Source organism: Schistocerca gregaria, chromosome 4, assembly GCF_023897955.1.
Source record: "Schistocerca gregaria isolate iqSchGreg1 chromosome 4, iqSchGreg1.2, whole genome shotgun sequence".
NCBI lineage: Eukaryota > Metazoa > Arthropoda > Insecta > Orthoptera > Acrididae > Schistocerca > Schistocerca gregaria.
The window spans coordinates 567668557-567693341 of NC_064923.1; the positions used below are offsets into that span (position 1 = coordinate 567668557).

The window sequence follows — 24785 nt, forward strand, 5'->3', positions numbered from 1 at the left end:
GAGGCGAGCTGTTGCCAACCGATCGATCGATAACGCTTTCCTGTTCACTAATTATTTCACTGTCTACACCATTGTTTGCAGCCTGCTCCATTTCCCTATGTACAATTACCAAATTACTGCTTTGAACATTAGTTAATTCATTACATGATGGCGCTAACACACTGCTTTCATCTTCACTGTCATTTCTCAGTTTACTTTGGTGCCTAGTATTACGTTTTTCACACGCCATTATAGTCACAATATTTCACACGACAACACAGAAAAGCACAATTTGAAGAGCAAAATAAGAAAACACATTAACATAGCACTGGAAATAATAACTAGTTAATTGCAAGCGCAGCTGCGAAATACTTGGTGCAAATTTACATGCGTGCCACAACTGTTTTACTGTACAACAATGAAAGACTGCAACTACAAAGAACATTCTCTCTACAATTATGCACTAACAATAAACAAAAGCTACACTAATTACACAAACTACAAGAAAAAATCAGAAGATTCCAGTGGGGCATCCTGGCAGGGTCGCCATATGAAACGTCCCCTTTGAAAAATTTATAGAAGACTGTGGTTAAACGGAAACACAATATTTTTGGCGCAACGTAATCTTACTTCCAAAAATCCCTACAAAAGAATGGCCCTGACTAACATTAACCTATACGTTTCACAAATCACTTACCTCACAAAAATCTTCGTTACTCAAGCTACTGCAATACAGCGAGCGCCACTACTGCCAGCTAAATAAAAGATTCAAACTACTGAAGGCACTAACTACTGATAAGCAGAGTCAGCAAATGAAAGATTTTAATACAGAACAAACAATGTATTTACCTTAATAGTCAAAATATATATAGCAGTTCATGACATCCAGTCTTAGAAATTTCAAAACTCCGCCATCTCTCTCCCCACATCCACCACTGCTGGCGGCTCACCTACAACTGCGCGACGTTACGTGCTGTTAGCATCCAGCTGCCGCTGCCCGACACTACAATGGCAGACAACAATGCAAACTAGCCACAGACTGCACACGGCACAGCCAGTGATTTTGCATACAGAGCGCTACGTGGCATTACCAATAAGAAAACGTAAGCAGCCTACTTACAACGTTACCAGTCTGCTGGATATTTTGGGTAGCAATCTGAGATTGTTCGGTGATGAAGTTGTTGTGTATGGGGAAGGTGTTGTCATTGAGTGACTACAAGTAGATTCAGTATGGATTGGGTAGAATTTCTGTTTTGTACGATCAACGGCAGCTCGCTTTAAATGTGAACAAATGTAAATTAATGCGAATAGCTATGAGAAACGATACTGTAATGATGGAATACAGGTAAATGGTACAATGCACGATTCAGAACCTTTGGTTGCATATGTAGGTGTAACGCTGCGAAATGACACGAAATGGAAATATGAATTTTTGGGAAGGGGACTGGATCACGATTATGAAACATCGATTAAATGTAAGGGTAGTCAAATGAAAACGAGAATGATGTGAGACGTGCGCCCACCCACATGTTGCCAAGCTTGTTTCAACTACGATGGAGAAGCTTCGCTGGGAAGCCCTTAGACATGTCCCACACAGTCCCGATCTCTCCCCATGCCTTTTCCATATTTTTAGAGCCCAGCAGCAAAGCATTCGTGGCTATCGACGAAGGGGCACACGCCTGGTAGAATCATCTTTCCGTAGGCAGCCGCAAACATTTTTCCTTGAAGGCAATGACAGTCCTGTCTAACAGTTGAGAAAATGTACCAACGGTTATGGCGATTACTTTTGAAATAATGAACAGAGTACTCACATTTATTCAAATGGTTCAAATGGTTCTGAGCACTATGCGACTTAACGTCTGTGGTCATTAGTCGCCTAGAACTTAGAACTAATTAAACCTAACTAATCTAAGAACATCACACACATCCATGCCCGAGGCAGGATTCGAACCTGCGACCGTAGCAGTCGCGCGGCTCCGGACTGAGCGCCTAGAACCGCGAGACCACCGCGGCCGGCCACATTTATTCCACGTCTCTTTTTAATTTGATTCTCCCTTCGACTAGGTATACTTTGGCGGTAAAATTAGGAAAAGTCTAGCACAGCTGTAATTGAGACCACGTGCAGAATGCTTGGACGACCTACCACCAGCTCGCAATGAAAAAAATACATCCACGCAGTTTAGAGGCACGCCATTAGATTTTTACCCTTCGGTTCGACCAGTATGGGTTACGGAAATACTTGGAAGAAGAAGATGGTCTTTCTAAGGAACTCTGCTGAAATAGTTTACAGAACCAACATTCGCGACAGTCTACTGAACGGTTCTACTGTCTCTGACGTTGACCTCGCTTAACGACTGTAACGCAAACAACATGAGAGTTTAGGGATCGCATACGGCACAGAGAGAATAATTTTTCAGTCGGTCCATTTGTGAATCGTACGGGAAAGATAACAATGTACAAATGTACGTTCTCCATTAATGCAATGTACAGCAGCTAGCGGAGTATGTATGTATATGTAGATGTACAAGGGGCGTTCAGCGAGAAAAGCAACACATTTTCTTTGCTGCAAGCATGTTAATTTTTTTCAGGGCTCCAGTCGGCAAATTATCCCCTGTCTTTTGGTTAGGAAATCCTATTTTTAAACATGGTCGCCATACGGTACGACGGCCTTACGCCACCTCACTGAGATGGCCTGTACAGGGCGAGTCAAAAGTCCTTGGACACCTTCATCAGTTGAAAGATTAAAGGGAAAATTGAAATGTGAAGATGGGAACACTGTTTTGATGTGGGGCCGTAACCTTTAGAGTGAATGTCATTCATAGCCGCCATTTTGAATTCAAGTTATTTTTTTTTAAATGGGAAGGGGCTGTATGACACATCAAATAACACTCGCTTGAGCTCTGAAATTTAGTGGTGTATTTTGTTTTTGTCTGTCTTGTACAGTTTAGAGGTTATTAATGTTCAAAGTTGTAAATTACCTTCATATCGACCGCTACAACACATGTTCTACGTGCAGTCCATCCTATCAATGCACAACTATAGTCACTGCAACCACTCTGACTTCTAAACTGTACAAGATAGACAAAAACAAATTACATCTCTAAAATCCAGAGCTCCAGCGAGTATTATTTGATGTGTCATACACCCCACCTTCCCATTTAAAAAAAAAAAAAAAGGCTTGAATCCAAAATGGCGGATTTCAAGATGGCGGCCATGAATGACATTCACTCCAACAGTTGCGGCCCCACGTCAAACCTATGTTCCCATAATCACATTTCAATTTTCCTTTTAATCTTCCAACTTATGAAGGTGTCCAATGTCTTTTGACCCGCCCTGTATAACCGCATCGCACCACTCTACTGGTAGACGTCGGAGTCAACGTCTAGCTCCATCACTGACCTCACCATCACCCACGTACTGCTTCCGGCGGACTGCAGCCTTCATTAGGCCAAACAGATGGAAGCCAGAAGGTGCAAGATCCTGGCTAGAGGAAGAACAGTCCGATGAAGTTTTGTGAGCTCCTCTCGGTTGCGCGTGTAGTGGAGAAGGAGAAGCTGGTTTGCACTTATGTGCGACGAATCTACTGAAGTCGTTTTTTCCTTTTGCTGAGGGTGTCACGATACATTCAGAGCTGTTGTTTGCGTCACGAGGGAGGTCATCAAACAGAATAACCCCTTCAGAGCCCCAGAAAACTGTCATGATGACTTCACTGACTGAGGGTGCGACTTCGAACTTTTTCTTCGGAGGTGATGTGGTATGTCCCCGCTCCATGGATTGCCGTTTTGTTTCCAGTTCGATGAACCCTTGTTTCAGCGCCTGTGGTGATGTTCGAAAAAACGTGTCACGATCAGCCTCTTAACGCGCAAGTAATTCCGCACAGGTGCTCCTTCGTTGCTCATTATGGTCTTCTGTTAGTCCTTGAGGGACCCAGTGGGCACACACCTTTGAGTACCCCAAATGGTGGACGAGTGAGTCAGCATGACCAACAGAGACGTCCAGTGGAGCAGCGAGGTGTCTGATTCCGACTGTCACCTAGAATGAGAGTGTGCGCAAGTTCCAGTATTGAAGGAGTCTCAGCTTTGTGCGGCCGGGTGACAGGCGGGAGAGATCGGACAGGTTTGCAATAATGACAGACGCTTCCCCAACGACTCAACGTACTTTTGCTCACTGGCAGATCTCAGTAGACGTGCTGCAGGTTCCTATGAATATCTGCGATGCTCTGGTTTTCCACCAAAAGAAACTCAATAACAGCGTTTGCTTCGAACACTCCTCTACTAGTGACGCCATTTTTAAAGCTACTTATAGTGCCGCTACCTATCGGAACTTCAGGAAAACATAGGGGCTGAGGCAAAAATGTTCTAAGGCGTCCCATAGCAAATTCCACTTTTTCTTAACCGAAAACGGCCGAGAGAAAAAAGTGTTTTATTGCTCACTGAGCGCACCTCTTATTTCGATGTGCATAGAGTGTTACTTAATGAACAGTTGCCCTTAGTCGTTACCAACAGAGATTTTTCGGAAATATTTACAATTGTGTTGGATGGTAATCATCTTCTAGATCGTGTTCCTCTTCCCGTGCCTCACGTGAACATGAATCACCTGGCCGTCAGCTCTTGAACTCCAATCGTACAGACCTTCTGGACTCGGCACAGCACACTGAGTCCGTAGTACATCAGATTCCGAACCGTAACCCGAGCTGACTATGTGATGCGTGGGCGTCTTTTCGCCGTCGGCACATATCCTTCCGAACTAATCGTTCTAAGCTGTTTCTCAGCAAACCGGACAAAAAGTTAGACGTCCTCAAGAGGCATCACCTAATTACCGTGTAGCGCCGCCTGTAACTGCGATACTGGTGTCTATTGAACACGAGTCTGCAGGTTTCTTTATGTGTGACGTATCCTGCTGAAGCCCCCCTCCCCCCCCCCCCCCCCCCCCCATTGATGATTAGATCCCGCAGAGCTACAAAACTACGCGGACGTTATCTCTATGTTCCATCCATTGTTTAAAGAAGTCCCGGACATCTGCTACGGAATCAGGGTTGTTAAACGAGCCAATCGAGCTGCTGTAGGGCGCCTAAGTGTGCGCGTCGACGAGTGTAAAGGGCTGCCTTCGTCTTGGAAGACAGGAGTATCCAAAGCACATTCATCACGACAATTAGATGAAAAGGAAGCACAGGATCACAAGAATGCTGAAGTAAACCATTTTGGTTTATGTTCATGGCAACCCAAATGAGCAAAGTGAAGTCATGGTACGAAATCATCACCAAAACATCACAGAACCACCTCCGGGTTGAACTACACCCTTCACACAACGCTCTGGTTAAATGCGCCATTACATAGTAGAACAGGCGCCAACTCGTTTCAAAACCTAGACGTAATAGAAATAGACAAAAGAGCGCATTCCGACTTAATGGCGCATACTTACCCACTACTGCGGTGACATTCCAGTCACAAGTCTACATGATACGTGCCGTGATAGTTCCTGGTAAACAGAGAACTGGACGGCGACACGTTTTACAGACACTGCTTGCGTGGCCTGTTTAACATATGACAGCGATTCTGCCCAGTTGTTAGGATAATATAAGATACGTAGCACTCAAGAAGATATACTTATGACATTTTTAACCTGCCTAATCACGCATATCGACTTCAAACTAAACTATTACTGATATTACCCGAAATGGTTAACTACAAAATGTTTTCTTTGTGGGTCCGCTGTTGTAAATGGCTCTCCCACTACTTTGATAGTGTATTTAACGATTTAAAATGTATGTGCGCGCGTAAATTTGCGCTTTTTGTGGACAGTCGTTTTTCTACTGTGCAGCAGTACCACACGGTACAGAATTGTGCTGTAATGCACAGTATTCTGCAATAATGTAGAATATCATGGACATTATTGCGTAATATTGCACTCTAATTAATAAATTAATTAACAATAAATTAAACAATTGCTTAGTTACTGAACTGGAAATTAAACAATAAAAAATGTATTGAGGACCGTTCTGTGATGAACATTTTGTATGATAACTCTTTGTGCAAGATGTGTGTGCAGCAGGTTCTTATAGGCAAGTGGCAGCTGCGGAGTCAAAGTTGTGTGAGGACGTACGCAGTCCGTTTCAGGTGACAGCTGCTAATGGAAAACAAATGCGGTTTACTATATCGGCATTGTGGATGAGGTGGAAACACAATTAACGGAAATGCGACCTATTTGACGATGCCAGTAAACAGTGGTTTAACGGATCGGTTACATTTATGGTGAATTCCATCCGCGTTCGTATTATCGTTCATTTGTACACTTTGTGCCTTGTAATAGCCTGATAATATTAACTTAACCCTATACACCATAGAACGGCTCGGACTATAGATACCTGGCGTTACATAGATTTTATACGCAAATTTTCCCTTGAGAAAAGAAGCATGACGTATTCTATTGGCTCATGGCATTTTCGGATCTACTCATCTCGAGCTTCCAGAAAATGACAACTGAAGAAGATAAACATATGCCACATGATGTAAAAGATCTGCCGCTCGAACCAGTGTAAAATTCGACAGCGACTCTTCAGACAGCGATAATGACGCAAGCGACGAATGTGACCAAAACTGCGATTGAAAAATGTAAAATATCGAATGATATATTCCAATACTTCAATTCCATCTTCTAATTCGTTGTCAGCGACCTCAAAATACCATTGCCTCAATGAAAATGATTAGCTGTATGAGCCGCTGTGACTTCAGAGAGGTACATGACGCCAAATGTCAAATGCATGCATATCTCTCCGCAGTTTTTGCTCGGAAACAGGTTAACGTGGAGCTGCGTTCATTGACAGCAGCAGTTTCTATCGGGTTTTGAAACCGATTGTCAATGACGAGGCTTGACACTTGTCTCCGGACCCTGTAGTTAGGTTCTTTTTACAGTCACCACTCTTACGGCACGTTCTATGGCTTCGAGTGGTACACCCTTCCGTGTAGACCCACCCCTTCGACAGGTCTCTCTGATACACTAAGAAATTGAGCACTTGATGCCAGGTCGCTCATGGCCACGTCAAAACACGATAGCTCCTTTCAGCCAGTATCAACTCTTCACATTGGCCCATTTTACCGATCTGATTTCATACAGCGAACTGGCACGTACACACCACTTAACTGCCATAACGTATATCAGCAACAGAGATTCACATGACCGCCTAGTACCAGTTCTATACTATCTAAAGCACTCCGGGGCGTTCTCTCAAGGGGGACGTTCATGTTACTCACACACTAGTTGAAAGACGCACAAAATACGCAATTCTGAATATACTGTTGTTGCGTCCTTCAGTCCGAAGACTGGTTTCATGCGGCCTCCTATGCACCCCTATCCTGTGCGAGCATCATCATCTCCGAATGACAACTGCAATCCACATCTTTCTGAATCTGCTTACTGTATTCATCTCTTGGTTTCCGTCAACGATTTTTATCGGTCGTACTTCCCTCAAATAGTAAATTGGTGATCCCTTGATGTCTCAGAATGTGTCGTGTCAACTGATCCCTGCTTTTGGTCAAGTTATGCCACAAATGTCTTGTCTCCTCAATTGCATTCAGTACTTCCTCATCAGTTATGTGATCGATCCATCTAATCTTAAACATTCTTCTGTAGCACCACATTTCGGAAGTTTCTATACTGTTTTTGTCTAAACTGTTTATCGTCCCAGTTTTACGTCCACTCGCGGCTAAACTCCAGACAAATACCTTCAGAAAAGACTTCCTAACACTTAAATCTATATTCTATGTTAATAGATCCCTCTTCGTCAAAAATACTTTTGTTGCCATTATCAGTCTACATTTTATATCCTCTCTTCTTTGACCATCACCGGTTATTTTGCTGTCCAAATAGCAAAACTCATGTACTGGTTTAAATATCTCGCTTCCTAATCTGATACCCTTAGCATCACTAGATTTAATTCGAGTACATTCCATTATCCTTGTTTTTCTTTGTTATATCAGCTTTTCAAAACATTGACCATTCCGTTCAACTGCTCTTGTATGTCCTTTGTTGTTTCTGACAGAATTACAATATCGTCGGCAAACCCCAAAGTTTTTATTTCTTCTACTGAATTTTAATTCCTACTCCAAATATTTCTCTGGTTTCCTTTACTGCTTGTACAATGTGCAGATTGAATAACTTCGGGGATAGGCTACAACCCTGTCTCACTCCCTTCTCAAACACTGCTTCCCTTTCAAGCCTCTCGATTCTTATTTCTGACGTCTGGTTTGTGTTCAAGTTGTGAATAGTCCTGCCCTCCCTGTATTTTACCCCTGATAGCTTCGGAATTTCAAAGAGAATATTCCAGTAAAAAGTATCTTCTAAGAGACCTCAGATGTTAAGTCCCATAGCCTCAGAGCCATTTTTTTTCTTCTTGAACTCTGAAAGTGTTTCGCTTATCTCTAACATCTTGCACACCAGATGGAAGAGCTGTATCACCGCTGGTTCACCCAAGGCTATGACTAGTTCTGGCGGAATGTTGTCTACTCCCGAGGCTTTGTTCCAACTTAGATATTTCAGAGCTTTGTCAAAATCTTCACGTAGTATCATATCTCCCATCTCATCTTCATCTACGTCCACTTACCTTTCTATAATATTGGTTTCAATATTACTTCCCTTGTATAGACCCTCTATATACTTCTTCCACATTCAGCTTTTCCTTTCCTTTGAGGACTGGTTTACCATATGAGCTCTTGATATTCATACAGCTGCTTCTCTTTTCTCCAGAGGCCTCCTTAATTTTTCCTGTACACTGTTTCTATCCTTCCGCCAGTGAAATATTCTTCTAAATCCTTACATTTGTCGTCTACCCATTCCTACTTATCAGTTTTGCACTTCCTGTCAATCTCATTTTTGAGGCGCTTGTATTCGCTTTCGCCTGCTTCTTTTGCTGCGTTTCTGTAAATCTATTTCTTCAAGATATCTTGAGTGAAAATTTCTACCTAAAAGCCCATTTTCTCTAATACCTTCATCCTCCCTACGTTTTCATTATTAATTACAAGAACTGCATCGTAAGTTGCAATTCTCAGAGCATCATTTCCACGGGTGCGTGAATATAGAGACCCATCTGGATTCTGGGTTTTGCCACGAATACGCTTTTTTTGGAAGTTCCAAATTGGCCAGAAACATGTAAGTGGGTCTCACAACATCCAGTATACAATTTGAGGGCCTCTACTTGTGAATGGAGGAGCTGTTACCCGTTTAGCTTGTAGATATTTACACCAGCGTATGTGACACACATGGGATACTCATTTGTTAATACCACGTGAAAATGTGTAGCCCATACTGCACGTTTTACTTCTCTTACACTGGATAGGTTCTGTCTGACGGCCTTGTCATAATACACTTGAAGAGTGTCTATAATCTTCGTTGTGAGTCTGTTCTCTCCACCAATGTCCTTTCCATCTTCGAACTCTTTGTCCTTCATATGAAATGATCTTTGAAATGAGAGATTATGTATCATAAACTTCTAGATGCATCCCGTCCAAGTTAGTTTGAAAGTAATCTACGGAATCGCAGTTTACCGATCTAGTATTGAAGTGTTGCTTTGTTAGTGTTTCCAGTTACTGACCGCAAACGGCATCATCAACTGTTGTAGCATCGCTTCGCCAATTTATTCGGATTATTGTCATGGTCAGCCGACAGTCCGCACACCAGTTGTAGACCGTGTGTAGGTTTACAGTGAAATGAATCCCCTTAGCTGCATATAGGCGTTGGTATAAGTCAATGGGGACAGTTGAAAATGTGTGCCCCGACCGGGACTCGAACCCGGGATCTCCTGTTTGCATGGCAGACGCTCTATCCATCTGAGCCACCGAGGACGCAGAGGATAGTGCGACTACAGGGACTTATCTCTGGCACGCCTCCCGTGAGACCCACATTCGCAACTTATTGTCCCACACTATATTCATTGTGCCCCTGCCCATTATACTCATTACTCGCGGTTTTACTGCCGATTCCGGTAAGAGACATGTCCAAAAGAACAGATATCACCTTCATATATATACGTGTGTAGGTTTCACTGCATTTCGCTAAGGCCTTCTGGCGTGGCAATGGACAGCTTCGTGGAGCTGCCACCGTAATCCACTTGATCTTTTATAGGAGGAGAAGTCAAAACGTAAAGTGACTTTTGAGAAAAGGAATACTTATTCTAATGATGGAATTGAAACACACATTATTTTTCTTCATAACCTCCCTGCACTTCAATGCACTTTCTCTAACGTTTCACAAGTTTTTTGATTTCGTCGGAAAAACGTTTCTTGGTTGAACCTTTAACCAATTTTGCACTACATGTATGACTTCTGCATCGGTTGCAAATTTTCTTCCCTTGAGCGCTTCCGTCAATGGTCCAAACACATGGTCATCGCTTGTAACAGGTCTGGAGTGCATGGCCGATGTTCCAATAATTCGACTCCCAACTCCTTTACTGTTCCAGCAGTCTGTTTATCTCACTGCTGGATGACACTATTTGAATCTGATTGCAGGTTTCAGTTTAGTTCGCAACACATCACAATACTTCTCACTGTTTACAATTTCGCCTCTTGTGGCGAAATGAACGGTTACCACACCTTCCATGTCCCAGAATATTGTTAGCCTAATCTTACCAGCTGATGGTGGACATTTAAATTTCTAAACTTTTGGTGATGATGGTGTTTCCAAACCATGCTCGCAGCTTTACTTTCTGTTTCGTGTTGATGCACCCACATTTCGTCCACAGAAACGATTTGCTGCAAAAATCCATCTTCCTCACAATGACAAGAGCCAAATGTTTACGAGAGATGTCCATCCTTTGCACCTTACGTTGCACTGACAGTTCTTTCAGAAAATTTAGCCTGCCTTGTAAGATGGAATGCGCTGAACCATGATTGATATGTAAAGTATTGGCAACATTGTCCACAGTGATTTGTCTGGTTTCCATCACCATATCCTCAACGACTTCCAAATTGTCCTTAGTTGTTGACGTCGATGGCCTGCCCGATAGTTCCGCGTCACATAGAGATGTTCTTATCTGTTTGAAGCGCTCTGTTCATTTTTCGATTTTGATTCGCGACGAACAGCAGTCATCACACTCCACTTGCATTCCACGAATTATTTTCGCAAATTTAACACCTTCCGCCAACAACAACCGAATCACTGCCCTCATTTCCTCCTTGGTGCACATAGACAATGGAGCTAACACGTTTCACGGTCTGCTACAATACAACGGCTAAGGCGGAAATAAGAGTGACAAGTTGTATAGAACTGTTGCAGCAATAATACTTCGGCCTCGGATACTAGCAGTGCTACCAAGCCCCACGGCGAGAAATTGCAAAAGTCCCTTTACTTTTTGACTTCTCCTCGTACGTATTGTAAACAGTAGCTTTCGCTGAGTGCTCCTGAAACTACACTCCTGGAAATGGAAAAAAGAACACATTGCCACCGGTCTGCAAGACCCACCATAGACTGCGAGAGGGTTGTACAAGCAATGATCACACACACGGCACAGCGGACACACCAGGAACCGCGGTGTTGGCCGTTGAATGGCGCTAGCTGCGCAGCATTTGTGCACCGCCGCCGTCAGTGTCAGCCAGTTTGCCGTGGCATACGGAGCTCCATCGCAGTCTTTAACACTGGTGGCATGCCGCGACAGCGTGGACGTGAACCGTATGTGCAGTTGACGGACTTTGAGCGAGGGCGTATAGTGGGCATGCGGGAGGCCGGGTGGACGTACCGCCGAATTGCTCAACACGTGTGGCGTGAGGTCTCCACAGTACATCGATGTTGTTGCCAGTGGTCGGCGGAAGGTGCACGTGCCCGTCGACCTGGGACCGGACCGCAGCGACGCACGGATGCACGCCAAGACCGTAGGATCCTACGCAGTGCCGTAGGGGACCGCACCGCCACTTCCCAGCAAATTAGGGACACTGTTGCTCCTAGGGTATCGGCGAGGACCATTCGCAACCGTCTCCATGAAGCTGGGCTACGGTCCCGCACACCGTTAGGCCGTCTTCCGCTCGCGCCCCAACATCGTGCAGCCCGCCTCCAGTGGTGTCGCGACAGGCGTGAATGGAGGGACGAATGGAGACGTGTCGTCTTCAGCGATGAGAGTCGCTTCTGCCTTGGTGCCAATGATGGTCTTATGCGTGTATGGCGCCGTGCAGGTGAGCGCCACAATCAGGACTGCATACGACCGAAGCACACAGGGCCAACACCCGGCATCATGGTGTGGGGAGCGATCTCCTACACTGGCCGTACACCTTTGGTGATCGTCGAGGGGACACTGAATAGTGAACAGTACATCCAAACCGTCATCGAACCCATCGTTCTACCATTCCTAGACCGGTAAAGGAACTTGCTGTTCCAACAGGACAATGCACGTCAGCATGTATCCCGTGCCACCCAACGTGCTCTAGAAGGTGTAAGTCAACTACCCTGCCCAGCAAGATCTCCGGATCTGTCCCCCATTGAGCATGTTTGGGACAGGATGAAGCGTGGTCTCACGCGGTCTGCACGTCCAGCACGAACGCTGGTCCAACTGAGACGCCAGGTGGAAATGGCATGGCAAGCCGTTCCACAGCATCTCTACGATCGTCTCCATGGGAGAATAGCAGCCTGCATTGCTGCGAAAGGTGGATATACACTGTACTAGTGCCGACATTGTGCATGCTCTGTTGCCTGTGTGTATGTGCCTGTGGTTCTGTCAGTGTGATCATGTGATGTATCTAACCCCAGGAATGTGTCAATAAAGTTTCCTCTTCCTGGGACAATGAATTCACGGTGTTCTTATTTCAGTTTCCAGGAGTGTACCTTTACATCTGTCAGTTTTGTTCCATTAAGAGCGGCTTGTTGAGTCCTATCTGCAAGAAAGTCACGAATCCAGTCAAAAATCAGGTCGTTTATTCCATAAGTTCCTAGTTCTATCACTAGCTGAGAGCATGGAACTGTATCGAATAGTTTCCTCGAGTCAACGAACACGACTTCAGCCTGGGCACCTTGTCCGCGGCGCTCTGGATCTCATGGATGAACACAGCGAACTGTTTCCCCTGCACTGAGGGTGGCGGTGATCACTTATAAATTGCTGTTGAACCACTTTCAGTGCTTTTTCCCGTTCCATTCACTTATGGAGCGCCGGCCAGAGTGGCCGTGCGGTTCTAGGCGCTACAGTCTGGAGCCGCGTGACCGCTACGGTCGCAGGTTCGAATCCTGCCTCGGGTATGGATTTGTGTGATGTCCTTAGGTTAGTTAGGTTTAAGTATTTCTAAGTTATAGGGGACTGGTGACCACAGCATAAGTCCCATTGTGCTCAGAGCCATCTGAACTTATGGAGCGCGGGAAGAATGACTGTTGAAACGCTTCTGTGGTCGCTGTGATTAATCTAATCTTGTCCTCACAATACCCACAGGAACGATATGTAGGGGCTTGTATATTATTCCTAGACTCTACACTTAAAGCTGGTTCTAGAAACTCTGTATGAACGATTTTTCGGGCTAATTTTCTTCTATATCCAAGTGTCTCTTCAGTTTCTTCAATAAAAAAATGTTCAAATATGTGTGAAATCTTATGGGACTTAACTGATAACGTCATCAGTCCCTAAGCTTACACACTACTTAACCTAAATTATCCTAAGGACAAACACACACACCCATGCCCGAGGGAGGACTCGAACCTCCGCCAGGATCTGCCGCACAGTCCATGACTGCATCGCGTGACCGCTCGGCTACGCCCGCGCGGCTTTCTTCAATATCTCTGTGACACCATACTACGGGTCGTAGAAACATACCACCGTCTGTTCTGCTCTTCTCTGTATACGTTCAGTATCCTATGTAAGTCCCACATGCTGCACATCACTTCAGCTTCTACTTTGTAGAAGAATTCTCATGTCGCCATTCCTTGGACTCTCTTTTGGATCCGGCCTTCGTGGTGTAATGACGTCTCATTCCCGGTGACGAAGGTGTGCAGGAAACTGTCGCCTACAACCTCGTATTGATCGAATACATTCCGACAAATTTCCATTCTATGATTTATTTAGTTATTGTCTCGCATAAGTATCAGCAAGGCCGATTGCGAACACATTTTACTGTAGCTTGTATAGCGTCTTGACTATGGCATAAGACCAACATTTTGCTGTGCACACAATTCGTTTGTCGTAACCTTCTCACCATCACAGATGAGTTGATCGAAGGGATGTTCATTATATGGAATGACACTTCAGGAGGGTCAACCGCTGTGTGGCTTTTCGTGACGTACTTTCCACCATTACTGAAACCGTGCCTCACACATTTCCATTGGTGGAGTTAGTTCTACAGTGAGGAATTCGAGGACACGTCTATCTCTTTTACCTTCCTTCTTATCAGACGCCCGTTTAGTAGGCTCTCCTACTGCTGGTATCTGCATTGTTAACCGAATGTTCTTGTACTTAATGCAGAACAGGATAGAAGAACAGTTCTCTGGTAAAAACCGATGTTAAGTTAACGATCTCGTGTTGCAGGATCCGTGCAGCAGCTGTAGCGAGTTTTCTGCTTGTTGCTTTGCTGCCAGGCACGGAGTGCGACAGTAGCTACTGCGACATCTGCAGCGATCACACGTTGTGTATCTACCAGGTGAGCTCCATCGGACTTACGTATATGTAGTTCATACTTTTATTTAACCAGGATATGAAATTGCCGAGCGGTTCTAGGCGCTTCATTTCGGAACCACGCGGGTGGTACGGCCGCAAGTTTCGAATCCTGCGGCCGGCCGCGGAGGTCTAGCGGTCCTAGACGCTCAGTCCGGAACCGCGCGACTGCTACGGTCGCATGTTCGAATCCTGCCTCGGGCATGGATGTGTGTGATGTCCGTAGGTTAGTTAGGTTTAAGTAGTTCTAAGTCCAGGAGATTGATGACGTCAGATGTTAAGTCCCATAGTGCTTAGAGCCATTTGAACCATTTAGGATATGAAATGTACGTAACAATTCGGATAACAGAACAAAGCGGCGTTTAGAAAAGTAATGTCAACACTAGACGTTGAATCTATGGCAAAATAAACATTTGTACTAGACAAATGGAAGAGGAGGTTTACAGTTAATGTACCTCGAAAAATGTTATTTTGATTTTAATGGTGAAATATTTTGGTATATGATGAGTATATAATATAGTAAACGATTTCCGAATATATGGTACAAGACACAGCCATCTACCGACATATAACTGGCTATATGAATTCGTAGTGTACGTTCTTTCGGACAAGCCGAGATAGTTTGCGCAACTGCGATGAACACTGTGTCCCCAAGTGGTTAACGCACCTGTCTACAAAGCAAAAGATTCCAGGTTCGGCATACATTTTCAGTCCCCGCCACTGACTCCACATAATATCCTGATGCAGCTGACATCGCTAATCCCTTCCCTTTGTTTTGCTCTCCCCCCCCTCCCCCCGCCATATAATATGAATGATTGATTGATACAGCGAGTCGCAACAATGAGCTCAAGATTGTAGCCGTTTACCCACATCTCTTACTGTCGGAACATACTGTTCACTGATCAGCCAAAATATAGTGACCATAGTTGTACAATGCCTGCATAATTACACGCCTGATGGCATATCGATCTTTCATTGTAGATGCACAAAAGTCCGGCCTCTAGCAGTAATACATTAGGTAGGGCTGCGAGCGAAGAGAAAAAATAAACAGGGGATACTACTTTCTATTGTGTGGTATATGGAGATTTTGGTAGCATAGGAGACATGCTCGGATAGCCGAATCGATTAAGGCGACCGTTCGCCGGGCTAGAGTTTCGGTCAGGCACAAATTTTTGTAAGTCATCACTGAGTTATTTCATTGCTCCAATGCAGCGAAAGTCGGAAATTTCTTTAGTCAGATGTGGTGACCACTGACCAATACGAGACTGAATACCGTCTGGTGACTGAGATCACGTGATGCCCCAAGGAAGGTATTCAAGCGAGGCACAGACGAATGGGGAATCATTCTAGCGACGACACGAGTCGCAAATGGGTAAATCCACTGATACGAGCTGCTCTGTCAAAGGGCTGATGGTTGCAGCCTGGAGCTTGTTATCGAGCACTTCGACGAAGCTGGTCAGTTGTAGTGAGCTACTGTCGTCATCAACTGTAGAGAGTGGTTGAAGGCCGGTGAAACCTTGAGTAAGCGACTGGGTATTGGACATCCGCGCCTCATCACACGACATTACAGACGCTGCAGAATCCTTAAACATGTTCTCTGTTCGAATATAACAGATTTCCTAGAGAGGGAAAAGCTTCTGTCCCCAAATCAGCACTGTTTTAAAAAGCTTCGCTCGTGCGGAACTCAGCTTGCCCTTTTCTCAGATGAAATCCTGCGAACCACGGTTGAAGGACTGCAGGCGGGTTTTATATATTCCTAGATTTCCGTAAAGCCTCTGTCACGGCGCCGCATTGCCGACTGTTAACGTAGGGACAGGAAATCCAGTTTGTTGTCCTCGACGGCGAGTATTCATCAGAGACAAGGGAAATGTGATACGACTTCTGATTCTGTTCTGGCGGACATGGTTAGCGGCAGTCTGCGGCTATTTGCTGATGATGCTACGGCGTGTCAGAAGGTGTCCTTGTTGAGCGAATGCAGGATGACATAGGCAAAATTTCTATTGGTGTGATGTATGTCAGCTAGCTTTAAATGTGAAAAAAAGTGTAAGATAATGCGGATGATTAGAAGGAAGACATCGAAGCATTTTAGAGAAGGGTTGCTAGATCTATTCCCAATAGGCTGGAACAACAAGCAAGTATTACGGAGAAGTTTCTGGAACTCAAATAGGAATGCTTGGAAGGAAGGAGATGTTCTGTTCGAGGAGCACTACTGATAAAATTTAAAGAACTGGCAGTTGAGGCTGACTGCAGAGAGATTCTATTGCCGCCAGCGTTCATTTCGCTTAAAGACCGTGAAGGTCAGAGTAGATAGATTAGGGCTCGTACGGAGGCATACAGAACATTTTTCCCTCTCTCTGGTTTCGAATGGAATAGTAAAAGGTACAGCGTATATTCTGCCATGCACCATACGGTAGCTTGCGGAGTGTGTAGTATGTATGTAAGATGCAGGACGTGGAGGCACAGGTATGTTCCACGGCACACAGCTCCTACATGTACCCATACTGACGTAATGAACAGTCAGTTACGGTTTCAGTTAGGACACTGCCATCGATATTGGATCATGGAACAATAGAAACGTGTCTCCTTGTGGAATCAATGTTGCTTTTTGTTTCACCAGCTGGATGGCTGTGTCCGGATATTGCGTCATTCACGACTGCTCGACACGTGCACTCCGCCGAAGTGGCAGGCCAGTGGAGGCAGTACTATGATATGTAGAGCGTTCACTAGGGCTTCCATACAACCTGTGATAGTAATACAAGCTGTAAATTAAATGAATACTGCGGACCACCTGCTACAGTTGGTTTGATGCCATCCCTGACACTGTGGCCTCTACCCGCTAGCTTACCGTGTCACAAAGTCAGAATCGTGCCATATGGTATGAGAGACAAAAATCCCGCATCGACGCGCTTCCGTGTCTGAAACTTGGTCCATTTAGCAACTCATTCTGAACTCGCGTGTGTTTCGCTTCGTTCCAGAATTTGTTCAGGTTATAACTCTCTTACACTTCATAGGCAGAATATGAAGCACTCATTAAATTTGCACGTAATTGTGCATTGTCCTCAGGATGTCTTAGCGAACTTAATCTTTGCCTCTTCCGACATTCCTCTAACAAGAAAGTCAACTGGTTGGCATTTTCTGTCATTTTCAAAACACTTGGTTGTTCCTAAATTAAACCATGGAACACCTACCAAAGTAGTAGCCTGCTTTGCTGATAAAAAATTACTTTCTGTCCTCAGGTCTTTAAACTACCGTTCATGCTGCACACCTTCTTTATTTAATACAGATTCAAAATGTTATCTACTGTTAAGCATCTCTTTCTCTCCTTCTACTACTCTACCTGCTAAACTTTTAACCGCTTTGCCGGCCGCGGTGAACGTGCGGTTCTAGGCGCTACAGTCCGGAACCGCGGTATTACTACGGTCGCAGGTTCGAATCCTGCCTCGGGCATGGATGTGTGTGATGTCCTTAAGTTAGTTAGGTTTAAGTATTTCTAAGTTCTAGGGGACTGATGATGTTAAGTCTCATAGTGCTCAGAGCCATTTTCTTTTTTATCCGCTTTAGTTGTCACTTCGTCAAACGTATTTTGCCTCAGCATACAATTGTTAACACCACTACCCGGCTCATCCTGAATCTTTCCCAACTTTCCGCCAAAATACTTTTCTATCGCACTGGCTCCTCAGAAATTTTGCCCAAGTCTGCCTTATAGCTTCTAGTTTTTGTCGAAAACCCCTTAAACATCTGATTTTTATTTTTCCACCTCATCTTGTACACTTTCTATATTTGAACTGAGCTCAGACTTTCCCTGCTCCATTTTCGTACTCAGTGCCCCTATGCTAGACTGGATTGTCTCCTCATTACAGTTCAAATATGACAAAACGTCCTTTGACCACGCCATTGAAACAATGTAAGTACTACTACGTTCAGACCTAACTGGCCTACTAGCATTATCTGAACTACACAGAATGGGTAATTGCTTAGTCATTGCAAGCTCCAACTCCGATAATGATCCTGTGGGATCACAGATACTAAAGCTGTTGCTGATGAACGAAGGCTCCACCGGTTGCCCTTAATGCCGCTGCCGCCATCGGGATCTCAGCCCCCGCTGGCAGCTGCAGACTCGAACTCAGCATGCCTTAGAGCAGCGTTCTTCTTTTTTCTTGAAGTTCTGCGCCTAACTTCTCCACAACAAACTTTTACTACTGAGTCTCACGCACACAGTTGCTGCAAACTAGTATGCTTGGAGTCCCCAATCAAATTGCCTATTATGCAATACATTTGGGACCTGCTTCACAGAATATGGTAAATTCGTAGAATTACAGTCGTAGTTCTAAAGGCTTTAAATTATGCAAACCCTTACGCTATAAGACCCAACAAAAATTACAAATATTCAATAGATAGGGACCTGGATCACACAATGTGGTAATGTAATTCTAATGGGATTAAATTCGTATCCCAGACGACGGCCCAGTTGCAAAGGTACTTAACGGTTACTGCTGAGTTGTTGCTCTTCTGAACAGCACCCCTTAGGAGCAAAGCAGTTGCGTCTCTACCTGTGCTAGGTGCTAGGTGCGCATGGCTCTATTTAAAAAGAATACCTCGGTGTAGTCATTAGGCCGAGCTGCACACGTTTCTTTTCGTGTCCAGGAGCTAACTCGCTGCAAATAATAATCTGTTGCTGTGATCCTGCGTTCCAATAGCCTATGCATTGGCTAGAACAACAAATTAATAAACATAAATATAAAATACTATATACATGAATAATTTAATAAAAAGATTCTGTTCAACGTCTGTAATCGATGTAGACAACAGAGATTTATGATGAATAATGTTTATACCAGAAAATATGCACCTCATCGCTACATCGGAGGTGCTGTGTCCCACCGCTCGTGCACCGACTGTAACAACACGTTCAAACGCTCTTAAATGTTGATAACCTGCCATTCTAGCAGCAGTAACCGATCTAACAAATGCGCCAGACACTTGTTCTATATAAGAGTTGCCGACGGCTGCGCCGTATTCTGCAATTTTACATATCTCTGTATTTGAATTCGCATGCCTGCACCAGTTTCTTTGGTTCTTCAGTGTAGAATTAAGCTAACTGATGCAATCACTTAATATTTATTAATGTTAGAAGAGGTTTTCTGTTGCATATTAAATTTATTTGGATGTAGGATAACGGGTAGTAACCATATTTAAATCCCTGATTTCTTTCCATAACTCTGTCTGCCGTTTCAGCAAAATTAAGTAAACGAATGTTTTACAAGATTTTAAACGACTAAGAATTGATACAGAAAGTGTCTCATCTTAAAGAAATTTTTGTGCTGATTCCAAAAGTGACTTTAGATTTTGCGAATCTGTATTAGTTCCTAAACTATGAAGAACTTAAAATTAACGATCTAGGAGGCTATTTGTGCAGCCCTGTTACATTATCTGCAGATGCATCTGTCGTTTGCCGTCTAGTGAATTTTTCCAAAGATCTATACGAATTAGAAAATGATTTACACGACATATTTGCATGGTGAGAAAATGAATATTTAGAAAATTCCGTTAAATTTCGATCACACGATAAATAACACAGATTTAAAGTTTGTACATTCATCTAAATACCTAGGGATTGTAAATGCAAACAACTTAAACTAGATCCATCACACAGAAAATCTTGCGCGGAAGACGAAGCAAAGACTGTGTTTTATTAGCAAAACTCTTACAAGATGCAACGAAACTAATACAGCGACTTTCTATGTTACACTTGTGCGTCATCTTCCAGAGCATTGCTGCGCGGTGTGGGATTCTTACCAGATGGGATTGACGGAGGACAACGAAAAAGTTCAAAGAAGGGAAGCTCGTTTTGTATTATCGTGAAATAGAAGAGAGAGCGTCACGGATACAGTAAACGATTTGGAGTCGCGATTCATAAAACAAGGCGATTTTCGTTGCGGGAGACCTTTTCTGGAAATTTGAAGCTCCAACATTCTCCTCCGAATGCGAATTTATATAGCTAACTTCAACCCACACGGGGAGAAACAGCCATCGTGATAAAGTGAGAGACATTCTCCCTCGTGCTGTTCGAGAGTGGAACGTTAGAGAAAATAGTTTGAATGAAGTTCTAGAACCCGCTGCCAAACAGTTAAGACTGAATTGCAGACCATTGATGAACATGTACACATCATTGATTTATAGTTTAGTAATATTAATACAGCTGATTTGTTAGTATTACAGTTTTATATGTAAAACATATTCTTCTGTACTCCAGCATCTGCTGACTATATGTAGCTTTTTATAAGAGTCTTTTAATTGTGTTTTAACACTGGACAATAGTTGCCTTTTGTAACTACATTAGCCAAATGAGTAAGTCCTCAGGGGTAACCTATAATTCTACGATGATGCTTAGTTGTTGTACGGGACATTAAAAAGTAATGCGACACTTTTTTCTCGGTCAGTTTCGTTTGAAAAAATGCGGAATTTGTAGTGGGACATCGTATAACATTACCGCTTCAGCCGCTATAGTTTCCTGAAGTTCTCATAGGTAACGATGCTATACACAGCCTTCAAAGCGGTGTCTGTAATGGAGATGCATTCCAAGCAGAGAGCTGTCATTGAGTTTCTTTTGGCAGAAAACCAGAGCATCACAAATATTCATAGGCGCGTGCAGAATGTCTCCCGAGACCTGTTAGTGAATAAAAGCGTGGTGAGTGGTAGGACGAGGCTCCTGTAATCATCGCGACGTCGCGCAAATCTGTTCTGTCTCCCGCGTGCTGGATAACCACAGATAACTGTGACTGTGCAATGCTGGAACTTGAGGACATTCTCATTCGAGGTGATTGACAGATCGCAATCAAATACCTTGCTGCTCAACATATCTGTGGACATACCTGTTGATAGTTCTGCCACATTCGTCCAGCAGTTGGAGTACTCATTGTTGGCAACCGGAATAAAATAATAATTGGATCCTTTTACCGACCTCCCAGTTCAGATGATATAGTTGCTGAAAGGTTCAAAGAAGACTTGAGTTTGATTTCCAACACGTACCCGACTCATACGGTAATAGTTGGTGGTGACTTCAATTTACCCTCGATATGTTGGCGAAAATACATGTTTCATTCCGGAGGTACTCATAAAATATCATCCGAAATAGTGCTAAACGCATTCTCTGACAATTATTTCGAGCAGTTAGTTCATGAGCCTATGCGAATAGTGAACGATTGAGAAAACACACTTGACCTCTTAGCAACAAATAATCCTGAGTTAATAACCAGCATCAAAACCGATATAGGGATTAGTGAACACAGGGTTGTCGTAGCGAGACTGAATATTTTAATCCCCAAATCCTCGAAAAACGTCGGTATGCAGCAGGATTTTAGAACGTATATTGTGTTCGAACATTATGAATTACCTCGAAGGAAACGGTCTATTGACACACAGTCAATAGGGGTTTAGAAAACATCGTCCCTGTGAAACACAACTAGCTCTTTATTCACATGAGTGCTGAGAGCTATTGACAATGGATTTCAGATCGATTCCGTATTCCTGGATTTCCGGAAGGCTTTTGACGCTGTACCACACAAGCGGCTTGTAGTGAAAGTGCGTGCTTATGGAATATCGTCTCAATTATGTGACTGGATCTGTGATTTACTGTCAGAGGGGTTCTTAGTAACTGACGGAAAGACATCGAGTAAAACAGAAGTGATTTCAGGCGTTCCCCAAGGTAGTGTTATAGGCCTTTTGCTGTTCCTTATCTATGTAAAGGATTTGGGGGACAATCTGAGGAGCCGTCATAGGTTGTTTGCAGATGACGCTGTTGTTTATCGACTAATAAAGTCATCAGAAGATCAAAACAAATTGCAAAAAGATTTAGAAAAGATACATGAATGGTGCGAAAATTGACAGTTGACCCCAAATAATGAAAAGTGTGAGGTCATCCACATGAGTTCTAAAAGGAATTTGTTAAACTTCGGTTACACGATAAATCAGTCTAATCTAAAAGCCGTAAATTCAACTAAATACCTAGGTATTACAATTACGGACAAATTAAATTGGAAAGAACACATAGAAAATGCTGTGGGGAAGGCTAACCGAAGGCTGCGTTTTATTGGCAGTACACTTGGAAAATGTAACAAACCTGCACTACTGGCCGTTACATTTGCTGCACCAAGAAGAAATGCAGATGATAAACGGGTATTCATTCGACAAATATATTATACTAAAACTGACATGTTATTACATTTTCACGCAATTTGGGTGCATAGATCCTGAGAAATCAGTACCCAGAACAACCACCTCTGGCCGTAATAACGGCCTTGATACGCCTGAGCATTGAGTCAAACAGAGCTTGGATGGCGTGTACAGGTACAGCTAACCATGCAGCGTCAACACGATACCACAATTCATCAAGAGTAGTGACTAGCGTATTGTGACGAGCCAGTTGCTCTGGCACCATTGACCAGACGTTTTCAATTGGTGAGAGATCTGGAGAATGTGCTGGGCAGGACAGCAGTCGAACATTTTCTGTATCCAGAAAGTCCCCCGTACAGGATCAGCAACGTGCGGTCGTCCATTATCCTGCTTGTGAGCGTGGAGGTTGGTCTGAGAGTCTGTTATTCTACGCAACGGATTAATCTGAGATGTACCCTTTACCCTGTGGCTCCTGCAAGATGCAATTTCTACCCCCACACTACTACAGAAGTCAGACAAACGCTCCTAACGTTCTAAAGAGAAATGCCTGAAAAACGTTCAGCAATAAATATCTTCTGGAGCCGTCCGCTGTAAGGAAATGACACAAAGATTCACAAAATTTCTGACGTAACTAGTGGGATACTTGCGTACTGGAGTAGTGCTAGTTAGTGTAAGAAAAACATGAAACTAACGAAAGTTATTATTTATTTTGCAAAAATTCTGAGAAATAACAATGGCACTTTTAGTTATAAATAGAACAAGTTATATCCTGGTTCTTTTCGGAATGTGAAGTTACATCTCAAGGATATGATTCGCTAATGAAATTTCTATACAAAGATTAAGATGGTTGTTGACTTAGCAGAATTCCTGAGAGGCGGGCCTACTCAATTTGAATAATTATCCTTTAGAATGATGGTAGGTGCGGTCGAGGCATCCGCCTGTGAAATGTAGTGAAGTGTACTGTTGTGGAGGAAATAAGGGGCTTGCAATAGTTGTAGCGCACAATACCGTAAGTTGCGATGACTGATGTCTGCACTGCTCGCTGCTGACAAATAAGATAACTCTTGTTTTATCTGGATTGATCTTCGCCAATCAAACTTTCTGTACGCCTTGATGAAGTCAAGGATTCCTATTCACCCCTAGTCTAACTATTGGCGTGGTACACCGGTCAGATAACCAGTCCATCGTGATGCTACTCAAACATTCGCTCGCAGGCGTTGAACGATAACTCTGTCAATTCACACCACACAACAAGTTTGTTGACCAACACAGTGAACAACGCTTAATCCCAAGGACTCAATATAGAGAGTCGCACTTCGATTCGCTCTCGACAGAGGTGCTGTCCCAATGAAGTACTGAGGAGAGATTTGTTCCTCGCTCCATGAGCGACAATAGAACGGCCCCTCTCCACGCCAGATGTGAAGGGACATATCTTTGAGTCTCTTCCATTACTCCTTCAGCTCGAGGCGACAGAAATATCGGCTGCCAATCAGTATTGCTCTTCTAAAACGGCAGAATGACGTTTCATTTAAGGCGACCAAGCCGGAAATTTGTAGTGTCGGCGTTTGGCGTTTGCTGTCTCCCAGTGAAAATCTCTGAAATGCGTCCTATGTGTAAAGAATGTGTACGCTGGCCGCTCCCACACAACGTAGCGGAATTTGCTTTTAAGTCGAACACGGGGTCGTTCCCCCTTTTCCTCGGGCCCACGCTGTCCGCTCCACTGGCGGTCACCTGCTGACATAGGCTGGGTCATCCTCTGAAGGGACTGGTGTCCCGTTGTGTGGTTTCTCTCCTGGACTAAAAGCTCCTGTGACCGTTGTGTCTGGAATGTATGTATGTACACCAGCCTCGAGTATTTCAACCATGGTGTACTTACTTGTTATTTGCATATCGTTTACATGAATTCATACAACATTTACTTTATCTTATCGAGTCTGGGTTTGAATGAAGCGTCTTGATGTGCGGAATATGATTGTGATGGCGGAATATGTAAGTAATGAAGGTCAGGGGATCACGACGTCTTACA

At 43.8% G+C, this 24785-nt stretch overlaps 1 protein-coding gene across 1 annotated transcript in view; it reads left to right on the forward strand.

The window, feature by feature from the left end:
- The window catches only part of LOC126267462 (venom allergen 5-like), a 79901-nt gene that overhangs the window by 24848 nt on the left and 30268 nt on the right, over positions 1-24785 (forward strand). Inside the window, exon 2 of the mRNA XM_049972732.1 lies at positions 14462-14573. Within this exon, the coding sequence (XP_049828689.1) occupies positions 14462-14573 (112 nt within the window). The remainder of the gene's footprint in view (positions 1-14461; positions 14574-24785) is intronic.